This window comes from Bombus affinis, chromosome 1, assembly GCF_024516045.1.
Source record: "Bombus affinis isolate iyBomAffi1 chromosome 1, iyBomAffi1.2, whole genome shotgun sequence".
Taxonomy (NCBI): Eukaryota; Metazoa; Arthropoda; class Insecta; order Hymenoptera; family Apidae; genus Bombus; species Bombus affinis.
The window spans coordinates 17,742,409-17,764,887 of record NC_066344.1 but is presented as its reverse complement, the minus strand read 5'-3'; the positions used below and the strand labels follow the sequence as shown (position 1 = coordinate 17,764,887).

The 22,479-nt window shown below is 32.0% G+C and overlaps 3 protein-coding genes and 1 non-coding gene across 4 annotated transcripts in view; 3 read left to right on the top strand and 1 right to left on the bottom strand.

Moving 5' to 3' along the window:
• Positions 1-10,458, top strand: part of LOC126917485 (uncharacterized) — a 68,664-nt gene extending 58,206 nt beyond the window's left edge. Inside the window, exons 5-7 of the mRNA XM_050724393.1 lie at positions 4,599-5,560; positions 6,504-9,194; positions 9,344-10,458. Of these exons, the coding sequence (XP_050580350.1) occupies positions 4,599-5,560; positions 6,504-9,194; positions 9,344-9,607 (3,917 nt within the window). The 3' untranslated portion in view covers positions 9,608-10,458. The remainder of the gene's footprint in view (positions 1-4,598; positions 5,561-6,503; positions 9,195-9,343) is intronic.
• Positions 10,338-12,898, bottom strand: LOC126917966 (serine-threonine kinase receptor-associated protein). Its single transcript, XM_050725464.1, has 5 exons — positions 12,595-12,898; positions 11,841-12,139; positions 11,528-11,757; positions 11,092-11,228; positions 10,338-10,989 (listed from the first exon to the last, which is right to left on the bottom strand). Exons 1-5 carry the CDS (start codon positions 12,707-12,709, stop codon positions 10,778-10,780), a joined length of 993 nt encoding a protein of 330 aa, XP_050581421.1. The 5' UTR covers positions 12,710-12,898; the 3' UTR covers positions 10,338-10,777.
• Positions 12,899-14,505: 1,607 nt separating this feature from the next.
• Positions 14,506-14,578, top strand: Trnaf-gaa (transfer RNA phenylalanine (anticodon GAA)). The gene has a single exon. It is a non-coding gene; the product is annotated as a tRNA-Phe (tRNA).
• A 4,842-nt stretch (positions 14,579-19,420) lies between these two features.
• Positions 19,421-22,479, top strand: part of LOC126918026 (uncharacterized) — a 225,483-nt gene continuing 222,424 nt past the window's right edge. Inside the window, exon 1 of the mRNA XM_050725580.1 lies at positions 19,421-19,859. Coding sequence (XP_050581537.1) covers positions 19,793-19,859 — 67 coding nt within the window. The 5' untranslated portion in view covers positions 19,421-19,792. The remainder of the gene's footprint in view (positions 19,860-22,479) is intronic.

The window sequence follows — 22,479 nt, the reverse complement described above, 5'->3', positions numbered from 1 at the left end:
ACACACGCATATGAATCAACCTAATTAGGGGCAAGGACAGGTCTTATTGAAATACTTTTCGAACTCTGTTCACCCGTTTCCCATCGTTAGACGAATATTCGTAGCAATCGGCAGATTGATTAAACACGTCGATTCAACATCATCATCGTGTCACCATAAATCCTTTCGGTACAAGCGTATCGATAGACATATCGAACCGTAAAAAGACGATTGTAACCGCGTAAGACACGTGTGCCTCATTGTCAGCCTACTTTAAAGTCGAGATTCATCGAGTACGGATAGCCATGCGTAACCATGACACAGAATTTCGACACGCGTTGCACATTTCGAGGATTGTTGGGTCCTCCTTTCCTCCTGCGTCACAAAGTCCTCATTAAGGCGAATCTGAGTCATTCTATGTAACCAGAAATTCAGAGAATTTTTTGCGAGCTTCGATGGAATTGACGATTTTGGATTAGGAAAGTAATGTCGATTTTAATGATCATGCAAGTGAGTCAACTGTATTTTATTTAGATCACAATTATTATTAATAAAATATATATTCTTGCGTATTACGTGCTACTTTTGCAGCTTATTGTTTTCTATGATTGTACCATCTTGTATCATTAGCTTCCTTGTATCATTTTCATAAAAAAGAAGCTGATTCTATACGATGTTCGATTTCAACTAATTTTTTTATATTTCATCCATTTAAATAATTCTTTATTGGCCGAAAATAACGATAGTCTGATAGTGCCATGTTTAGAGAATAGAGGGGATGAGAAAGAAATTCAAGTATGTACTCTTTTTAGATTCATGTAATTGAAAGAAAAACAGACTTTTTCGCGTTTCATGCCTAACTATCAAAATTGATCGATGTACATTGATTTTTAAGTTTAGATGAAGATCGAGTACTTTATGAATACAAAAAATCATGCTTACAAAATAATTTTATTTTAAACTGTCGTGCATGATCCATCCAAGACCGGTTTTCTTGGTACGGTCAAAAACCGACATTACTTTCCCACCAATTTAATAATACCTGGCATGAAGACGATTCGAGAATTCTTCAGAAGTGAAAGGATTCACGAGTATCGTGAATTTTTGAATCAGGAATTTTTTATTAAAATATTTACGTCATATGAGAGTATGATTTAGAACACGTAATGTATACATGAAATTGTGTAGTTAGCAAATTACATAATTAAATACAACAGTATAGGGAATTATTAGAAAAAAGGATAAATTTTCCTACGTGGAGAAATAAATGGCACATTTTTTAACGGAATAATAAGTTCGCTCGTTTCTTGATCATTAGTTACATTCATTAATCCGAAGAAATATTGTAAGAATTGTTACTTATGCTGGTACATCCGAAATGGACAAATATTCAAAAAGGAACGTCAAAGAATCTCAAACAATTTGTATAATTCGGTTTTCTTGCGTTTTAAACAACATGAAAATTAGAAACAAATGACATGTAATACTATATATTATACGTATATCTAGATATTACACGAGTGAATTCAGAAGATGTGAGATGTAAGATGGAGAGACGTAGAACTTTCTATTTCCAGACCTGCATATTTTTAAAGAAATTCCGATAAATAAAAGAAAGGATTATCTTTGAACGTAATAGATAGAAACATTGTTTCAAGTCACATCGATGATATTGATGGACTATGATGATATGAAAAGGTATTTATAGATTCATATAAATATTTTAAATTTTAAACATTTTTTAAAAAATACCGAAAAAGATCTTCAATTTGGAACGTAATGTATCGAAACTTTTAAGCAATAATATCTTAACTTCGGTGCTATTATCGAAGATTAACTCATCCAAAAAGAATAACATTAATACGAAATAACAGTATTTTCTATCATTTGATATACATCAGTTCGTACACGTGTAATCAATTTGTCGAATTACATATACATTAACGTGTTTTTAGAATTATTCAAGAAAATTAACATAATCTTATTCAACATTGAACAATCAACATCACAGTTCAAAGTCTGGTAAAATAATGTAAAGTAACTTTCTACTTTGAATGAATATTATTATTCTGCTTCTTAAAATAGTATACCTGATCTCACTTGTTATTAAAGATAGCGAAATTTACTACAACTTTCTAGACCAATGTTTATGTTCGACAAATCAAATAAATCTTATTAGAGATCGAAAGCTTTTTGTCGGCATCATATAAGATTATTATGGCTACATAATTGAAGCAAATTCCGTCTTTATTTATGAAAATAATTTCCAATTTTGCACTGTTGAGTATAACGTAAAATATAACAATATATATGTATACATATAATAAGAAATATAATAAGTAATTTTTATATTAAAATAAATTCAATATAATACGGTTGATTTAATTAAATTTTATCTGAAATTGCTATTCAACACTATTCTTATACCTTTTTGAAAATAAAATATTACATTTAGCTGAATTAAAGGAACTATCGTTCGTTTAAATTTGCTAATTAGAAAAGAAGAAGAAAATCAAAACTTTTGTCGAGTATCTAATAAGCAAAATAACAAAGCAAATGAGAAAATAAATAGTACGATACAGTATGTACAATAACTTGCGATAACTGACGTAAAAAGTATTTGAATTTTTCTAATACGAAAATTTTAATCAAGTAATTCTCTTCCTATTATTATTCACATTATCGTAATATGAAAACTTAACGTTCTACGTATACATACATGCACACATGTGCCTATATATATATATCTTCTAAAAATATATTTTCTACCTTCAAGCATCAACATTTAAAAAAATCAAACTTGCTACTTTTATATATAATTTATTACACCATTTATCATACCACGTTTAACACCGAAACGCAATTATCTCGTACTATTTTTAGATTACAACTACGTACGCCAAATGATTCTCCATTATTCATTGTCGAAAATACTAAAGGCGAAATTACCATCATTTGACACAATTTGTCGCGTTAAAGAGTATAAATTCTTGTACCCGGAGCAACCGTAACTCATCAATTTTCCGTGTAATATGACCAAGAATAATAAACTGTATTGGGTAACGTTTAATTTAACGCAGATATTGCTGATCACAGTCTTCGCTGGCCAACCATTTAATCTGATTTACGTCGCACACCCCCGTGAAGTAAGAGTGAAAACCGCGGCCATAATAAACTCCGTAGAGAGGAAATTATCTTTCGTTTGTGTGATAATATACTATAGTGCAATGTAGAAAACACGTCTACCATCTTGTCGCAAGGCTTGTTTCGACAACTCATAATTGATGCGCTTGTTATTTAAAAAATATTATGCCTCGACATTTGCGAAAGATGTCAGAGACGCTCATTTCCTTATTTTATTTACCATATAAAAGACCTATTATAAATTGTTAATAAAATTCATATAGCGTGAAAATATACCAGCAGATTTATTGTAACGTCCCTTACAACTCCGTTCTTATTTAGAAAGCTATTTAAAAAATAAATATTTAAGATTTTAACAGTTTGACAAATTCCACAATTGATTGATAAATAATTTTGTCTAAATAAATTTTAGGGAATAAAGTAATAAATATTGTTATATATATATATTATAATTATTATAACCAGACTGCGGATGTTTAAACAAATTCGTATCTTTATGAATATAACTAGAGAAACAGCCCACCATAACGAACAAAATACTTTAAAATAGTAACTAAATGTTATGATTAACACTATACTTTACATGTATAGTCTTATATATTGGCATATTGCGCACATTCAGCAATTTTTGCTGCTTAAATTTCCTTTTAATCGCCTTATTCTTCTCCTGGACTATTTATTATTATTATTATTATTATTATTATATTACCATATTATTGCTGTATATAACATACGTATTTTATTTATATTAATATTACACGTATATTTCATAAATATGAAATTATAAAATATATAATTCAGAATATAATAATATAAAATTCGGAAACAAGATGAATCAGTGTAAAACTAGGAATTTGATATAAATACGTCTTTACAGCGTAATTAAGTGGAAATTGTGAATATGTACATTTCTGTTGATAAATACCGAGGAGCTTATGAAAAACAAAGTACTGGTGAAAAATTGAAAACAATCGTTGGAAGCTTATCTTTACCCAGATATATATGTAGTAACTTAAATGGGTCTTTAGAGGAAGGACAAGTAATGATGTTTTGGTTTAACAAATAATATTCAAAACAACGAACTGATTACAATATTGTCGCACGTCTTATTATCATACTCGGCTCTCGACTTCCCGATTCACACTCTCCGGCTTCTGCGCTCTCGCTTCTCAACTCACTAACACTGTCTTTAGCATCCCTTTATCTTTTCCCGCCCCATCGCGCACGTGTTCCGCAAACGCCCGTGGCCAGGGTCACGCAGGCCTTTTCCACGAAACTATTCACTTGAAAGGACCGACGACGCATTGATTGACCCGACGATGCGACATTGTTTATGGTTCGGCCGATATCTTAGGCCTTTTGCCCAACGATACTATTTACATATACATATATTTGGTACCTTATTCAAAAAATCGACCAAACATAAAATTCGCGTCTTACCGTCAAACTTAAATGTAACTACTGTCTGTTATCAGGTATCGCTAGTCCGCGACAGTCAGTCGGAAACCACGTGCTCCCAACTCCTACAAAAGCAGTATCAATGCTGATTAACCATCTGCGCCTCACCTCAGAGGCTCACGAGGGTTTAACGAGTTTGTCTGGTGTATGGTCAGAACTAATACTCCAAGACATCGCATCTACAGTACACCCATCTAACAAGCAAACTATCTGTTGCTCTGGGACGGCGAGACACCCGGAATGTTACGAAATCCGCGACGAACAAGGCAAATGCATAGAATATTGGCGCTCTGTACCGAGTCTGACCGTGCACAAATGTAACTTCGAAACCAGAGAACAGATGAATGGAGCATCGGCGTACTTAGATGGTTCCCACATTTATGGACCAACAGACGAACAATTACATCGGCTTAGAACGTACAGCGAAGGGAAAGTGGACGTTTCTAACTGCGAAATGTGTAATAATACAGAAGATAAGGCTTTAGGAATGATATACGCTGCTCTTTTGAACGAACATAATCGAATAGCAAATGAATTGGCCAAGGCTAATGAGCATTGGGACGACACGAAATTATTCTTGGAAGCTCGTCGAGTGGTCGTCGCACAGATTCAACACGTTACTTTGAACGAATACATGCCGAGCATTCTCGGAGAAGGCGCTCGAACGGATCCAGAATTGATGCCTGTTGCGAGCGGATTCTACAATGGGTACTCGTCTTCGAACGTGGGAGGCACGTACGATGCGGTCGCGCTGGCGGCTCTCCGTGCTCTGACATCGCTACGTAAACACGCTATGGACGACTCCACGTGCTTGGAAGACCACGTGATCGCGTCAGCCAATCGCGTGAGTCTGGATTTGAGTCAGTCCGCTTTCGAATCACGCGTTGATGTAAACGCACGTTTCGTACACGTGGGTCGCGATCATGGCATTCCTGGATATGTCAAGTTTGTCGAGGATTGTTCCGGACACAATGTCACGGTAGGTTTATACCAATTTAATTATACCTGAGATTTATTTATAGGTTAAAATTTTTTACCTCATAATAACTTTATAAAATGTAAGTTTCGTACACTGCATAATATGTCTGATAGTGACTGACCGTTTCTTATATTTTATTATATTTTATTCGCGTTGTTCCATCAGAATTAAATTATCGTGGTTAAAATGCAAATAATAAAATACATACATTATACCGCGAATAGGTATTATCTAAAACTATTAACTTATACGTATACATAGAGTTAGCGTTTTCTTTATATTTAATACGTCCTTAATAATTTATCTTTACAATTTTTAATTTTTCTGTAGCCTTAAAAACGATTCTAAACGATGACAACATAAAATTGGCAGGCTGGTCTAAGAATAGATTTTAGAACGTATTAAAATATAAATTTAGACTCATTTGTAATTATTCGTGTATAGATTTTTCGTTTCGTTTTGAAATATATATGTTAAGAAGATTTGCTTTAACAGAGATTACAATCACTGGATCCTACGTATTCTAGATTCCAAAAGTTGAACTAGAGACTTATTGTCCATTACTAATCTGAATTTTACTTCTGTCTTTTATTTAAATTATTGTCAATCTGATATTGCTTATATTTTTATGAAAATTTAGTTTAATAATGAAATTATAATTTATAAGATATGATGCTTATATCTATATCTTTTTTCAGCATAAAATTCTTAATTATTTCGTACTTTATATAATATGTGTTGTATGAAAATTTAATCCTTTTTGTAAGTTACATTGAGCTTTTTTCTCATTGCGAGAATTACTTATAGAAAATGATAAACTTATCTGAAAAGACAATTACATTTAGATTTAATTAACAATTTCATATTTTAAATATCTTATTTTAAACTTCAAAATAGGACAAAAGATACTATGAAAATGTGCTCTTTCTTTCTTTTTTTGCAGCTCCAAAATTTCATGGATTTGGAACATTTTATGCACCCCACGCACGTGAGGCTATTGGAATCCATGTATTCACAGGTAGAAGACATCGATCTTCTTCTTGGTGGAATTTTAGAAATTCCCAGAAGGGGTGCAACAGTCGGTCCAACGTTCGAATGCCTTTTAAAGAGACAATTTATCAAAACTAGGAACTCTGATCGATTCTGGTATGAGAACGACATCCCGCCTTCTGGATTGACTGCAGCTCAATTGGCCGAAATTAGGAAAGTTTCTTTAGCTGGTATTCTCTGCGGTAACACGAAAATCGAGAGGATTCAACCAAAAGCATTTATCCAGCAAGATCCATATTTAAATGCTAGAATTAATTGCGATCAACACAGTGTACTTGATATAGCTCCATGGAGAGAAGAGCCTCTTCCAGAGCCTATCAAAGAAGTGGTAACTGGCAGCAGATCTGTGATTCCAGAATTTATTCCAGAACTCAGTCCTAGTTTGATAGCTGCAGCTGTGAAGAAAGCTGAGGCAGATCTAATCCGAAGAAAACAACTGGAATACAATTCCTGGTTACAACAGAGAATAGCAGATCCTAAATCTCCAGCTGGGACGGCTGCCAGTTTCTCGAAAGCCAACAGAGATGCTCTTTTATTAGCCAACTCTTCGATTATGTACGAGTTAGCTACTAATGAAATTCTGAATAGTATTCATGGCTTGAGACGTAGGAAACGACAGATCTTCGATACCACGGACAACATACTTGGTTTCCCTACTAATGACTTCTCTGATTTACTACAGAATGTTGATATCTCTGGATTTTTATCTCAAAAGAAGCCTACTAATCACGACGAGATCGAATGCCCTGTAGATGACAGTCCTTGCGATCCAACTAGTCCATATAGAACATTATCAGGTCACTGCAATAACTTACGTAATCCTAATCTTGGGAAATCGTTGACAACATTCGCAAGATTACTTCCTCCGGTCTACGAAGATGGAGTGTCAAAGCCTAGAAGCACATCTGTTACTGGAGTACCGTTACCAAATCCCAGAGTTATCTCTACAGTGATCCACCCTGATATATCCAATCTTCATAATCGATACACATTAATGGTCATGCAGTATGCCCAATTTTTGGACCACGATCTCACAATGACGCCGATTCACAAGGGTTTCGCCGAGTCTATACCAAGCTGTCGTTCGTGTGATTCTCCTCGTACAGTTCATCCTGAATGCAATCCCTTCCCAGTGCCTCCTGGTGATCATTATTATCCCACCGTGAACGTAACTTCCGGCGCGCGAATGTGTTTCCCGTTTATGAGGTCTCTGCCAGGTCAGCAGCACCTGGGACCTCGAGAACAGATCAATCAGAACACCGGTTTCTTAGATGCATCCGTGATCTACGGTGAAAATACTTGCATTTGTAATGTTTTGAGAGGTTTTAACGGCCGCATGAACATCACTCAGAGCCCACATAGAGGAAATAAGGACCTTTTGCCACAATCTCCCACGCACCCAGAGTGCAAAGCTAAATCGGGCTACTGTTTCATTGGTGGTGATGGTAGGGCATCTGAACAACCCGGATTGACTGTTATGCATACGATGTGGATACGAGAGCATAACAGAATCGTGGAAGGGCTAAGACAGGTGAATCCTCATTGGGATGGTGAAAAACTGTTCCAACATTCTCGTCGTATAATCAGCGCCATGTTGCAACATATTACGTATAACGAGTTTCTTCCGCGAATTCTCGGTTGGAATGCAGTCACCCTATATGGATTAAAGCTTCTACCTCAAGGCTATTACAAAGAATATTCACCTACGTGCAATCCTAGCGTGCTTAATGAATTCGCTTCTGCTGCTTATAGAATTGGTCACTCGCTCTTGAGGCCTCATTTACCTAGGATGGATCGTAATTATCAAAATGTAGAACCTTCTATTTTATTGAGAGACGGGTTCTTTGATCCAGATATGCTGTATCAAAACGGTATGATGGATGAAATGACACGCGGTTTGGTGGCCACTCCTATGGAGACCTTGGATCAATTTATAACCGGAGAAGTAACCAATCATTTATTTGAAATTCGTGGAATTCCGTATTCTGGAATCGATCTTGTTGCGCTTAATATTCAGCGTGCCAGGGATCATGGTATACCGTCGTACAATAACTATAGAGCTCTGTGTAATCTGAAGAGAGCTACCACTTTCGAAGATTTGTCGAGGGAAATGGCACCAGAGGTTATAGCTCGGATGAAGCGAATCTACACATCAGTAGATGACATCGATTTGTTCCCTGGCGGAATGAGCGAAAGACCTCTTCAAGGTGGACTCGTAGGACCCACGTTCGCCTGCATAATCGCGATACAGTTTAGGCAGTCGAGAAAGTGCGATCGATTTTGGTACGAAACTGACGACCCCAACATCCGATTCACTGAGCATCAACTCGCAGCAATTCGGAAAACTACGTTGTCTAAAGTTTTGTGTGAAAACATGGACGAGCATAACGAGATGCAACGAGCGGCGTTTGATTTGCCAAGCAATTTCCTAAATCCACGAGTTCCTTGCGGTTCTATGCCACATATAGACTTGTCAGCTTGGAGAGAAACGAGGCACGGTTGTCAAATCGGGGGAAGAAACGTAGCTCTTGGAGAGTCTGGCTTCCCTACACCTTGTACTAGTTGCGTTTGCACAGCTGAAGGTGTACGTACCCTTTGCTTTTTATTTTAATTTATTTAGAAAAATAACGTATCGTTAATTCTTGTACGTTTTATGAAAAGATGAGAATTAAGAAAATTTTATCTATATTATATGTTATTTTAATTTTCCTCTTTCTTTTGTTTTCGTTTCAGACTCAGTGCGCTTCTTTGAGGATTACCGACTGTAATCAGCTTCTACGTGAAGCTTCTCGAGAGGCGATTTTACGCGACGACGTATGTACGGCACAGTGCGGCTTCGTCCTAGCAGCGACGGAAGCTACCTCGAGACTTCAGCAATTCACTACGCCAACCAACTTTCCCGGTTTCGTGCCACACAGAAACAGCCTAAGAAGCGCACCGACGCCGGTTTCGTTCAACGGTTTCAAGTTACCCGATCTCTCGCAATTCATCGGTTGAGCAAGAAAATGGTCTTCAAAAAGACTTCTCGTATAACTGGTCGCTTATTAACTATCACACGCAAGAGACACACTGTCTTCCTTCAAGAGACTGTACAACGACAGTGACGTTGGTTTTGTAACGAGCTGCGCTCAACGTTAATAATCGAACAATTTTCTCTGTACAGAAACGCGAATCAAGAATTACGCATGCCAGCTCGTACATTTCGATAAAAATCATCCGTGAAGAGAGTGCAGAAATAATATATTAAGATTCGCATATGTATTACATATACGACTGGAAACGTTTTAAACGAAACACTGTTTCATTTTGTAAGAAATATCTCTCATGGTTTTTTTTTTTTTTTTTTTTTTTTTTTTTACTTGTTATGTTTAGTAATATTATTTTGTAGATTATAAGAAGTATTTAATTTGCGCGAAAAATCGTATACTCGAGTAACAAAAGTGTAAAGAGGTCAGTACGCGACGTGCCCTGTATAATAAAGCTGTCATTGGCAGTTGGAGGAAAAATTGTACAGTGATCTCGTAGTACATAATTGCAGTGTGAAGATAAAGAGGACTTTAATAAATTGTCACGGCACTTAATAAAATAGTGACATTCGTTAGATAAAGGGAATACACAAGTGAATATCTTAATGGGCGGATGAGTGATATGTGTATCAAAGGAGTTGCGCTTGTGTTTGACATAGCGAAATTGTTTTTATACTTGTATAGTAATTATAATGCGAAAATAACAAATGCGAACACAAAATTTAATTCTGAATGTCTTTCTTTTTATCATTACACCTCTATCTAATTTTGTAGTATAATAGTGACATGTATAACGTTAATAAATGTTAATGTTTCTTTTTCTTTTTCTTCTTTATAATAAATAGTGAACGGCGTCCCACACTTCCATGACTTATTAGACTACAATGAAGGTTGGTCCGCTTTTTAGTCTTTTCGAGAATACCACGATTAATAGGCTGATTTGAGACGTTGATTATACAGATTTGATATTTACAAAACATATGGTAGATATCAGCCAATTAAATACAATTCCAGCACGAGTCATTATGAAAATTCGTTCTGTGTCGTTTCATTTACACTCATCTATAAATGATGTGTTTGTTCCGTTTTTTTCTTTTTCTTCATTTAAAGTACTTTACACTATCTGTGAATCGTTAGATTTTTAACTGGCAGGAACTTCTTGTTTATTATTCACCACAGCAGTATTCTCTTGTATTGCAGGCGTTTGTTCTATACATCGCCAAAGACCATATGTTTTGCCAACAGTTGTTTGCCATAATCTCAAGGTACCGTCTTCTGAACCGCTAGCATATAATTCACCATCTGGCGAGAAACGTACACAATGTACAGGACCAAAGTGGCCTTTGAATGATTCTGAAAATAATTTTAAATATTTGCAGATATATTAATATTAAAGAAATATGTATAGCTATTTGCTCATTTTGTAAACTTATGTATTACAATATTAATACTTACCAATTTCTGTACCCGTAGCATAATCAAACTTGTACATTTTTAAGTCTTCTCCTCCACATACAAAAATACTACAATCTGGATGCAAACTAGCACTATTCATTTGAGTCGGCGCAGTGTACTCGCGTAACTTGGTTAATCTGCACAAATAATTACAATTTTCCTCAAGTGCTATCAATAAGTAATGAAGAAACATGAATAAAAGATATACAATCTATTAAAATGTAAAATATACACTGGAAAGTACTTCCTAGTGGGCCAAGGTTAACTTGAAGGTTCTGCAGAAAATCCATGTTCAGGATATTAATGTGTCTGTACCAACAGGTGTACAAGCAGGTACATTACACATTAACCTTGAACTTGTTTCGCTGACTTCATTTATTTTATATTTTAAGATACGCTGTATGGGTTATGGTAAAACAGAAAGAAATGGACATACTCTCTGCTATTCCAAAAGGTGACTATGTTGGAGTGAGTTGTGGTAATAATGTTCCCATCTCTTGACACTTCCATAGAATTTGGAATTGCTGGAAAATCTAACCTTCTTACTTCTTGACCGCTCTTTCTGTCCCAAACTCTCAATGTTTTGTCATCGCCACAGGTAATTAATGCAGTATCATTATTGAAAAACGTAACATGTCTGATACCATTTTTATGACCTGAGAACACCTGTTAATGTTACTGATTAAATAAAGCAGTACTAAATATTATATCTTTGCAAAATATAATTATAGATGCATGATAATATATACCTGTGGTGCTGCATCTGGTTTGTTAAGATCATAAATTCGCACGAGTTTCTCATTAGAACCTGTGCACAAATAATTAGAATCGATGCTGAAGTTGACAGACTTCACAATATGTTTGTGTTGAAATGAATGAATTTCTTCTCCTTTAATTGCATCCCAGACTTTAGCATTAAAATCCGCAGCTCCTGAAGCAGCTCTTGTAGCCCGAGGGTTTAATGCAACACCCCATACCGCTCCTTTATGTCCTTCAAATGTTCCAATCCAATCTCCAGTATCTCCTTGTCGTAACATAGGTTTGCCATCTAAAAATACATCAATTTGTTTGTTAGCATAAATTTGCAACTAAGGAAGCACTATAATTTCAACAATTCATTCGTTGTCTAACAAAATGGAGTAAATAAAGCAGATATTTAATTTAATGTACCTTAATAAAACAGATTAGTCAAAAACTTTCATCCAATTAGGATAACATACATACATGTATATGCACGTAAATACATTAGCGAAATACAGCGAAATTTAAGTAATTCATAAACCCGTTTCGATACTATAGAAAAACTTCATCAGGAAATCCATATCGTCGCAAATGTATAGTATCTAACCTCGAAACTCGTAACTTATAAAACCTTGGTTTTCAAAGAAACTGGGCCAAGGCGATCAAGAACTGAACGTTGTCGATCGCAGAGAAAAAGAAGATTGACCGATACGAATCAACAACGAGTTCCTTCTCGAGGCAGGAGATTAAAAAATTAATTACCTTTACACGCCGAAATCAGATAATATCCAGATTCAGTGATATCGGAGAATGCAAGATGCACCACGGGTCTAGTATGTCCACTACATGTCAGCGGAGTCTGTCTCAAATTCGCCATAGTGTGTAATTACAATCGCAAACGATGGGTCGTCCTCTTTTTTCGATGCACCAACACCTCTTAGGGTGCGAGGAAGAGATTTACTTGCAAATCTACTTCCACACTCCCTGTGAGCTTTCCACGATCTCTGAATCCACTTCCAACGAACCGTCACCATCTACGTACGACGCGACACTGATCGTCGTGAATGTAGCCAGCGCACAAAACTGTAGGCCAAGTTCAGACAGGAAGAACGTTATGGCGGCCTCGAGAACTTTTCAACTCGCTTCAACCAGTTTCGAGGACGAAACGTGAGAGTGTATTCCTGTTCTTCCTTTAATAGACATCCAGAAAATTGTCTTCTGTAGATCAATTAACAAATATGGTAGTCAATCTGTGTGTGCATTATACGAATTTTCTAAGCAGCACATTATCTGTTTATTTGTAATTTTTACGTATTTGAACAAAATACTTAAACATATGTACATTATTCTGCTTAAATATTTTTTTAGAACTTTTGGAAGATGTACTAGATACATATGTATATTTAGAAATCTATTCAAGGGTCAACTATAAGAAATTAAAAGAATCAGAGATATAATTGTAATTTATATACTATATAAAAAGTTTATCATAATTTAACACATAAATTTAATATAGGAGTAAGTACATATTCGGTCAGTATAATGTAATACATTAATAAATTCATATATGTATATATCTTATTATTATAATAGAAAAATTTTTATTTCAATGGTATTTTACGACAACGTCTAAAATAATACTTTTATATTATGAAATATATTTATCAATTTTTCAATATGAAATCATAATTTTTTATATATACAGAAAATTCGAACCATTATTACAATCCTTTTTTTTTTTTTTTTTTACAAATATAAAAATAGAAAGAGAAATATTAAATTAAAGAAAATTTAAACATCTATACATGTATATGTGGCGGATTTTAATTATTATCAAAGAGTAGTTTTATAAAATTTGTTGCCGAATTTTTTCGTAATATTTTTATTGTATGTATAAAATATGTTTTATAGAGAGTCTGGATCGAACTTTACGTCCTTGATAGCTTCTGTTGCCTCTCTCTGAAATTCGTGGTTTGTTTTCGTAGTATCTATACCTATCTTTGTTTACCACGTGATTTCGTTGACGACCGTGAGTGGCTCCAACCGATCTCTTTCCCTTCGAATAACCTTAAAACCTGTTCTGGGAAATGTAAACTTATGCATCGTGCAAAGACTGGCAAGCAGTAGAATATGTGAAACAATGCGATAAAAGTAGGTCGAGTTAGAGAAAAGAATGACGAATACGAATTGTGGATAATAGTTTATTGTAAGTACAATTGAAATTTAACCCATTACCGCAACATATTACTTCTTTATTACTAACATTCAGCTGATATAAGTATAGTTCAGTGATTCTTTCAGTCTATTAATGAATGTAACTTATAATATTGCATACAAATTTTTCTAGAAACAGAATAAAATTAGTATTAACTTCGAATGTGTTATAAGATACTGAGAGAAATTTGTACGACAAACAGTTAATTTAATATAGTTTTCCAAGTAATTAATTTATTTATACAGGTTATGCTGTTTTCAAACGTGCAACAAAAATTGAATCGATTGCAAAACAATAGTTAAAATATATTTTATACTGAAATAAGACACACGTGTATTAACGATATGCTGATGTTATATTCGTCACATAAAAAATATATTATTTATATTTTATAAATATTAGAGTTGGTTAATTTGAATATATATTTTGGAAATTAAATAAAACCGCCCCTAACACAAGCCGAAATAGCTCAGTTGGGAGAGCGTTAGACTGAAGATCTAGATGTCCCCGGTTCGATCCCGGGTTTCGGCAGCTTTTTTTTTCTTTCGTCTATTTTTTTGTAAATATTTACGTCTTACGTTAATGTACATCCTATATTTAGCTAAGAGATATATTTTGTATGTCTTTGGATGAATTAAATTGAATGTTCGTTGTTAGAAATATATTCATATACATTTGATTTAGAAGTATTAATATAAATTATATATTTTACTGGAATCTTATTTTTGTTTATAATTTTCCATACTCTTGTATACATGTGTTTTCTAAGATTAATCACCATTTTCATATATTTCCGATGATTAACAAAAATTGTTAATCATTAGTAGAAATGTCAATAAAATGTTTTAAAGAAAAATGATTTAATTTTCGGTCTGATACACGTTTGAATATTAAAAATATCCAAAAAATTATTTTTTTAATAAAAAGTCAAGTGAGTTTTTAAATGGCATCATATAATATATTTTGGACTCCACAAAGTTATAGTTAACGTCAAGACGAATTCAACGTTCTACAATACTATGATTTTTAGATGACTTTCAGATGACCTTAAATTCAGAAATTTAGATCCGATTTACAGATACGATATGGAAAATTATCCTATTTCTATTAAAACATATATTAGATATTAATAAGTTTTTAAACTTATCCAACGATTATAATAATATTGTCTTGTACTACATCATTACACGTTAGGATGAACTAATACTATTGATCGAACTTAAATTTTTGAGTTCAAGATCATCTCAAGGTGATCTCAGAATCATAATCAATCATGACGATCTCAACTTTTTATCAAAAAAAATTATTATTTTTTTTTTTTTTTTTGATTTACAAACATGTAGCTGATCGAAAATTATCTAATTTTTATGCAAAACATTCCTTTCAGAAATTGTCGGAAATGCCGCTATGAGAAATTCTTGAAAAGTGGCGGTTAAACTTACGGGATATACCCTGTTTATATTATTTGAAACATGCGTTTGAGATTGAAATAATACTGCAGTAAGTAATACTAAATGAATATACATATATAAATAATAATAAAATCATTGAAAAAACTAAAAACATTCTAGCTATTTTAGGTAGTATAACAATTCTTCAGAAGAGTTATATGCATCCATCTATTACAGATTATCTATGCTAATATACATGAAAACTTATAATTTTTTGCAAAATATTTAATATTTGATTACATATGTAGATAAAAATATAAGCAACAATATTTCAGTAGTAACGGTAACAGGAAAAAAATGAAACTATAAACTTGGTATAGTAGAAACATCGTATCTATAATAAAATTGTTAATCATTAGTAGAAATATCAACAAAAATTTATTATATTTACATTTATTGTTTCTAGCTAATATACTAACGATATAACTTTTATATAACATAACTTTTTATATAATAATTTATTATAATATAACTTTTGGAATATTTAGAATTGGATTTTATTCCAGTTGTTAGTGAGTAATATCCATTTTCCATTTCGTTATTTCGTATAATGTTCTTTTTTAAGTATTTATGACAGTGAAAAAGTTTTTCTATGATAGTATTTACGTTAATACGTGGTCATGTTTATGGTTGAAATAATAACGTTCTTTGAAACTGATGGGCTACATATTTGGCTAATGCGTCTGACAGCGACGAATACTCTCATGCGAGTAAACACTAAACGACCCGGTTTTGGGACGAAAAACAATACAGATTGGAATTACCTTGCGTAAATAATACACGAAAAAACTGTATCATGGTTGAACGAGAATTTTCAGATAATATTTTATTGTTTTCGAATCGGTAAAAAAATTGATGGAAAGCTAATTTATCTTTTAAACTTATATTGGTATATACATTTACATATGTGGAACGTATAATAACATTGTGGCATTTTTTCAAAATATGTTTATGATTTTTGAAGCTACTTTTTATTAAATTCTAACGTAATGGTAGAATAATGAAGTTAATATTGGTAATTGTTTTCATTCCTTTTTTCCTTTATTATTTTGATACCCTTTCTTGTATAGAATTTTGATATTAAATAACTTCTCATATCTTTGTTGAAATATTATACATATAAAATTTTGTATTAATATGTGTATTTTGTATTATAATTGTTTTAGTATTGACTGTATTAAAAATATATATGACAATTACAATGTTTTGAAATAAATTGGTATATGTATCATCCTTTTTTAACAAAAGAAGGATAACGATATCGACATGTGTTGAAACATCGTGTCAAAAGTTACGTGTCCGTATAAAAGATTTAATTTTCCAACGAAAAATAGTTGTAGCGCGTAGATCATGGTTTCAGTGTTAGGAACCTTTAATTAAATCCATTACGGAATATAGTTTCTGGAAAATAAATGAAATTTATGTTGCGATATATATAACGAGGAGTGATTGGAAACCTAATCGCATTAAGCGTATACTTTGTTTAAGTATAATGAATGAAGATTGAATAATTAAACTTTATATTTAAATTTTATTTTTGACATATATATTTTTTATAAAATAAAATAAACACAAGAAAAATTAATGAGTTTAAGAATAATTCCGTCGAGAATAATATTAATATTATTATTAAATTTTATTATTATTAATATAATATATAATATATATAATATAAATATTATTATTAAGATTGATATTATTTTAATTTTATTTAATTAGGTAGCAATTGAATTTATTTTATAATTTTCGAAGAAAACAGGTACATTATTACATATTAAATTTAAAAAAATTTTTATTATGTACAACGTTAGTTACATTATTTAATATAGTTTTTCATATTACAGATCTTTTTATTTTTACTCATTTTTTTTTTCTTTTTATTAAATGTAGTTACTCATTTACGAGTCTTTAATTTCTTCTTTAAATTAAATAATTATGGAATTAATTATTAGATTATAATCCACTTTTATAAGAACATATTTTACCTGAAAGGTAAGGATCGCAATTTCAATTATTGAAGGCTGAAAAATTTCCCAAACAATTTCTCATATTCTTTCATTATAACTTTTAATGCAAAAATTCTCCAAACAATTTTAAAGCATTTAGCTGTTATTTGAATTTGATTAAAAGAGAATGTTTCGTTTCAGTCTTTTAAATGGTCTTTTTGTTTTCAATGTTTATTTTTTCAGAAAATTTTCGTAGGTAACTTCTTCCATTTTGAATTTGGGACACATTTTGCATGCGCATGAAAGGATTATGAAACCAACGGTTTTTGTACAATCTATATCAATACAATCTTAATTTTGGGTCAGCTTATCAGATTATGTAAAACATATAAAAGCTTATGGTTCATACCACTTTGTTGTTTTTAATATGCATATGTATGATTACTGCATGGAAATATGTCTTCCATTAAGTGAATTATCTTCTTGTACTGAAAAATTAAAATTTTATATTGAAATTAAAACAAAGTTCGTTGTTATACAAATCTATTTCCATTTTTATTAATGTAGAGATTCGATGTTATTATCTATCGTTAACAAACTTTACATTCGAACAGAATCGTCTTATGTATTTATCTTTAATTATGAGTAGCAATGAATTTTATTTATCTGATCTTTGATATATTGGCAAAGCATATTTACCTATATCTGTAGATTTTAATCCATTGTGAACAATTCGAAAATTTAATTAACAATTAATTTTTTTTAAGAAAAGTCAAATTACAGTTATTCAGATTCTTCTCACTTCTACTTTTTATTCGTGCTTAAAGAATTCCGCTTACCAATGTAAGAACAATTTCTCAAGGTATATCTACTTTACTAAAATATATTTTTATATTATCAAAGTTATTTTTTTCAGTTTATGGAGCATTTATAATAAAAAGTGAGAAAGGATTAAAAATTGACCATCTAAAATTGGAACATCCTAGTAAGTACAATATAATGTATATTAACTTTTAAGAGCTATAATAATTCTTAATTTTTAAATGTAATTGAAATTAATTGAAAACTTATTAAATGTTAGCCAATAAATAATATAATTTCAACATACATATTTCCTCTTCTGTCTTCGTTAGAAACAGAGATAGAAAATTAAGATGAACGAAACCAGTTACATATATCAACAATTATTCATAACAAGCTAACCATTAGGCCAATTTTAGTAGTTAACGCAAGTGATTATGATGAAATTCTGACAATTAAAGTAAGCTGGAACTCTAATAAACTTAATTGTGTTATTAATAATCAAATAAAACTAAGTTCATATTATCATAATATTCTCGTAAATTATTTACACAACTTATTATTTACTCGTCGAGAGTTTCGTATAATAAAAACAGTAAACATTTCTTATTTCTAGGAGTTAAAACGAGTGTCCCATTCCTAGCTTAACGTTTACTGTATTAACAAGCAAACGTCTTTCGAAACACGTCGCAGCTCATATGGTAAATATGAAAATGCATAATGCCCATAATCATCATAAATGAGAAAATTACGTTTCTCCATAAATGTGTTTTTGAACGTATAAACTCAGATTTGATGTTCTCACGTGCCTGTTGCTCTGCAGCGCATATGTATGTGCTCACTCGTTAAAGCATATATACATACACAAACACAGCCATATGCGCGCATATACTCACACGTTTGAAGTCAAAGTCGCGTATTACACGGGGACAAACTAGGAAAGGAAAACCACGTTGGATGTCAGATTTGCGCGACGACAGGAGCTTGCGAAGTCTGTTTCCGTGGTATCCATGGATCTCGTGTACGAAAACAGGGAAAGGCACTTTTTAAATCTGAGAAAAAAGTTGCTGAGCGTCGCGTGCGGTTAGCAATGGCCATTCGCGCGATTCGATTGGCCAATGCTCGCACGTGCGCGTTGCTGCTTTTTCGGAAACGGTGCAAGGAGGCTCGATGCACCGTGCTCAGTCGGTTTCAGTCGTCTTCTATGGGAGGATGTTGGCCGGTGGTTTACCTGTGACGAAACGTCAAGCGGGATTTTCTTAACTTTTCCCATCGACTCCTCGTGTCAGAAATATTAACTGTTATGAGACGATAAGAGATCAGTCTTATCTATCGTGTTCAAAAGTTCGACGTTGCGTATAAACGTGATAGTCCTTTGTTGATTGCGATTGTTTACGTGGTAGGAGTCAGTGCACGGACTAAAAACATAGAGGGCCCCTTTGGAGAACCACGATTGTGCAACGTTCACACGTGCTTTCTCACGTACGATCGTCAATCGATTTAATCATTCGTTTGTGAGCAAGACTGAGGAACGAAGCTAGTGAAAAATGAAAACTGCATCGTTACTCGCTCTTGTTGTCTGTCTGCAATATCACGTTACTGGTTCCTTGGCTGGTGAGTCGTGTTTTTTGTCAGTTTGCTAAATTTTTTATTTTCAGCGGCAATCGTTATTGTTGGAGATAATGTATTTAGTCGCCAACAGATGGCAATTGGTGTTATCGATTGACACCTATAAATCAATGGTCTTTATCTTCGTATTTCCGATTTCAGATTTTGTTGTTAGATATTGACACTTACATGATGATCAAGGATGTAATATTTCTTATCGTTATAAATATGTATATTATTTTTAACGTAGTTTGATTAATTATTAGGAATAACTTTTATAAAGATCTTAGAATTCTTATTTTTGTTTGCTATGTAGATTCGTGTAATGTAAATCTCGAAGTATACAGGGAATGTTAAATATTTGATAAATATTTTAATTATATCCACTTTAAATAATATAAAATAAAATTCTATAAAGGAGGAGAGATTATCGCAATGTAAAGCGCTTTCGAAAGGAAAGCGTAGTATATTTCATTGTAAACGAATTAAAGGAACTATGATGGAAATGACTAATGATGTAGGATCTATATGTTCAGATTTTATTTGCTACCGATTGTATGATATAAACATATTATATCATGGAGATAATATATGAGAACAAAGTATGTACAATTAAATTTATTAGGATTTCTTATTATTTAAAAATTATTTAAGAGAAATAGATAAAACCAAATTAATATTAATAAAGAAATAGAAGTTGATACTATTTAGAGAAAAGTTTTTATTTACGTAATAAATATTCTTTATATAACTTATTTATGCGATTTTTGTTAAAAAATATATTTCATATTTAATAATAATTAAATTAGTCTGTCATTTCACGTGCAGAACATTTCTCATTCATTTTCGATACTTGAAATTATTTTTAGTTATTTTCACCTGGATTCTTCCTCATTATACTAACAAAATGTTTTTGTTTTATGTAAAATCTTGTTTAATTATAATTACTAATTAATTGTTAAAATTATAAATCTAGAAACTGTGTTACTCGCGAAAAAAATATTGAGATAAAATAGCTTCTGGAGTTAATTCCACTGATTGTCAGTTAATATTGGAATCCTCTGTCACGGAAATAAAAATAATTACTTATTTACATTCACAAGTTACATATTGGATTAAAGCAAACCAGATTATTCTTATAAAATGTAGAGTATGTATGTATATATTAATCAGGTTTAAAATATACATCTTACTAAACACACGGACGTGCATGCATCTGTTACTAAATCAAACAGTCGAATATAAAATATAGATTGAAATTCTCCCTTTCCGTCATAGATAATCAAGAAATTATATATTGTATCTCGTATAATTGATTTGTCCTATTTACTCTTACGTTTGCTTTTTCTACGTTCGTTAATTCTCAACAACTGGAACGAACTTACCGCATCAAATACCGCAAAATCGATTTAACCCTCATCCACCCCTCGTGTCAATTTGACACGTTGCCATAAACGTAAAGAAATACACTCACATGTTGCTTTATTATTGGCGGAGGATGCGTGTGATTTTATATTAGAATGTATAGAATTTTTATTTATCTTATTTTTTACTTTTAACAAACACATTCACGAATTTATAACTGTTTATTCCATTGATTTTTGGTAATAATTGGTGTCAACCTGATACGAAGGGATAAATTAGCTTAGGAAAATGGCAGTTAAAAACCTACTATTACATATTTCACTTAAAGTTCCATGTGTTAGCGAAATCTTCGCCAAAGTTGTAGAAAATAATTTTTCTTCGCGAAATTTCACGTGTACAAATAAGAAAAAAGAAAATAGAATCTCACATAGGCAAACTATATTTAATACTATCATTTAAATATATGAATAAGGTACCTAATGTTATTAAAAAATGAAGTTTAATAAATGCATATAGATTACTTCCTATTGTTATACTTTCAAATAACGCAAATACATATGTAATAGATAATCTAATAAATAAAAAACGATGGACTGTTTTATTTTGTTGCTTATTAATTTCTATATGTCGATTGTTAACATTTTCCTGCTAAATTCTTGATATAAATGATAAATGATTAACGTTCTATAAACGCTTTAAAGATGTCATTTGTTGTTTATTTAATTAAGATTGTTTTCATTTAGAGTAATCTATATCCAGATTTTTTTGTAAATAGATATGGAATAACATCACATATTCTTCTATTAATCTGTATGACCATATAATACCACTACGAACAAATATGTTTACGAAAACTAGCGAAAAACGGAATAAAAAAGCTTTTGTCATTATCGTATCAATATATATTCCAGAAATCAATCGATACTTTTTATGGTAAAATGTACATAATTTTGTATTTCCTGGTTGGGTCACTTTATATATTTGATTTACTCATCCACAACGAATAACGCAGTTAAATTAAAAGAATATGAAATATTTGAGACATTGAGAGGAGGTAGAAAATTGTTTGAAATTGTATAGATACTTAGTTCGTTTCACACACATAATTTATACGTGTGAATGTCGCATTGAAATGAAAGAAAAATACATCAAACATCTCTTATAAAAATTAAATAAAATAATCGACTATGATCTTTTTGTTAATATTAATAGTAGATTTTTTTATAAATTTTTATAATCATATACTATAATTTCTGCTTTT

Excerpts from the sequence above, each read along its gene's own strand:
- LOC126917966 (XM_050725464.1), bottom strand. The coding sequence starts at position 12,709 with ATGGCGAATTTGAGACAGACTCCGCTGACATGTAGTGGACATACTAGA. Across the intron at positions 12,140-12,594 it reads TCTGATTTCGGCGTGTAAAG|ATGGCAAACCTATGTTACGA; the intron begins GTAATTAATTTT and ends ATGTATTTTTAG. Across the intron at positions 11,229-11,527 it reads ACCTTTTGGAATAGCAGAGA|ATTAACCAAGTTACGCGAGT; the intron begins GTATGTCCATTT and ends TTATTTGTGCAG.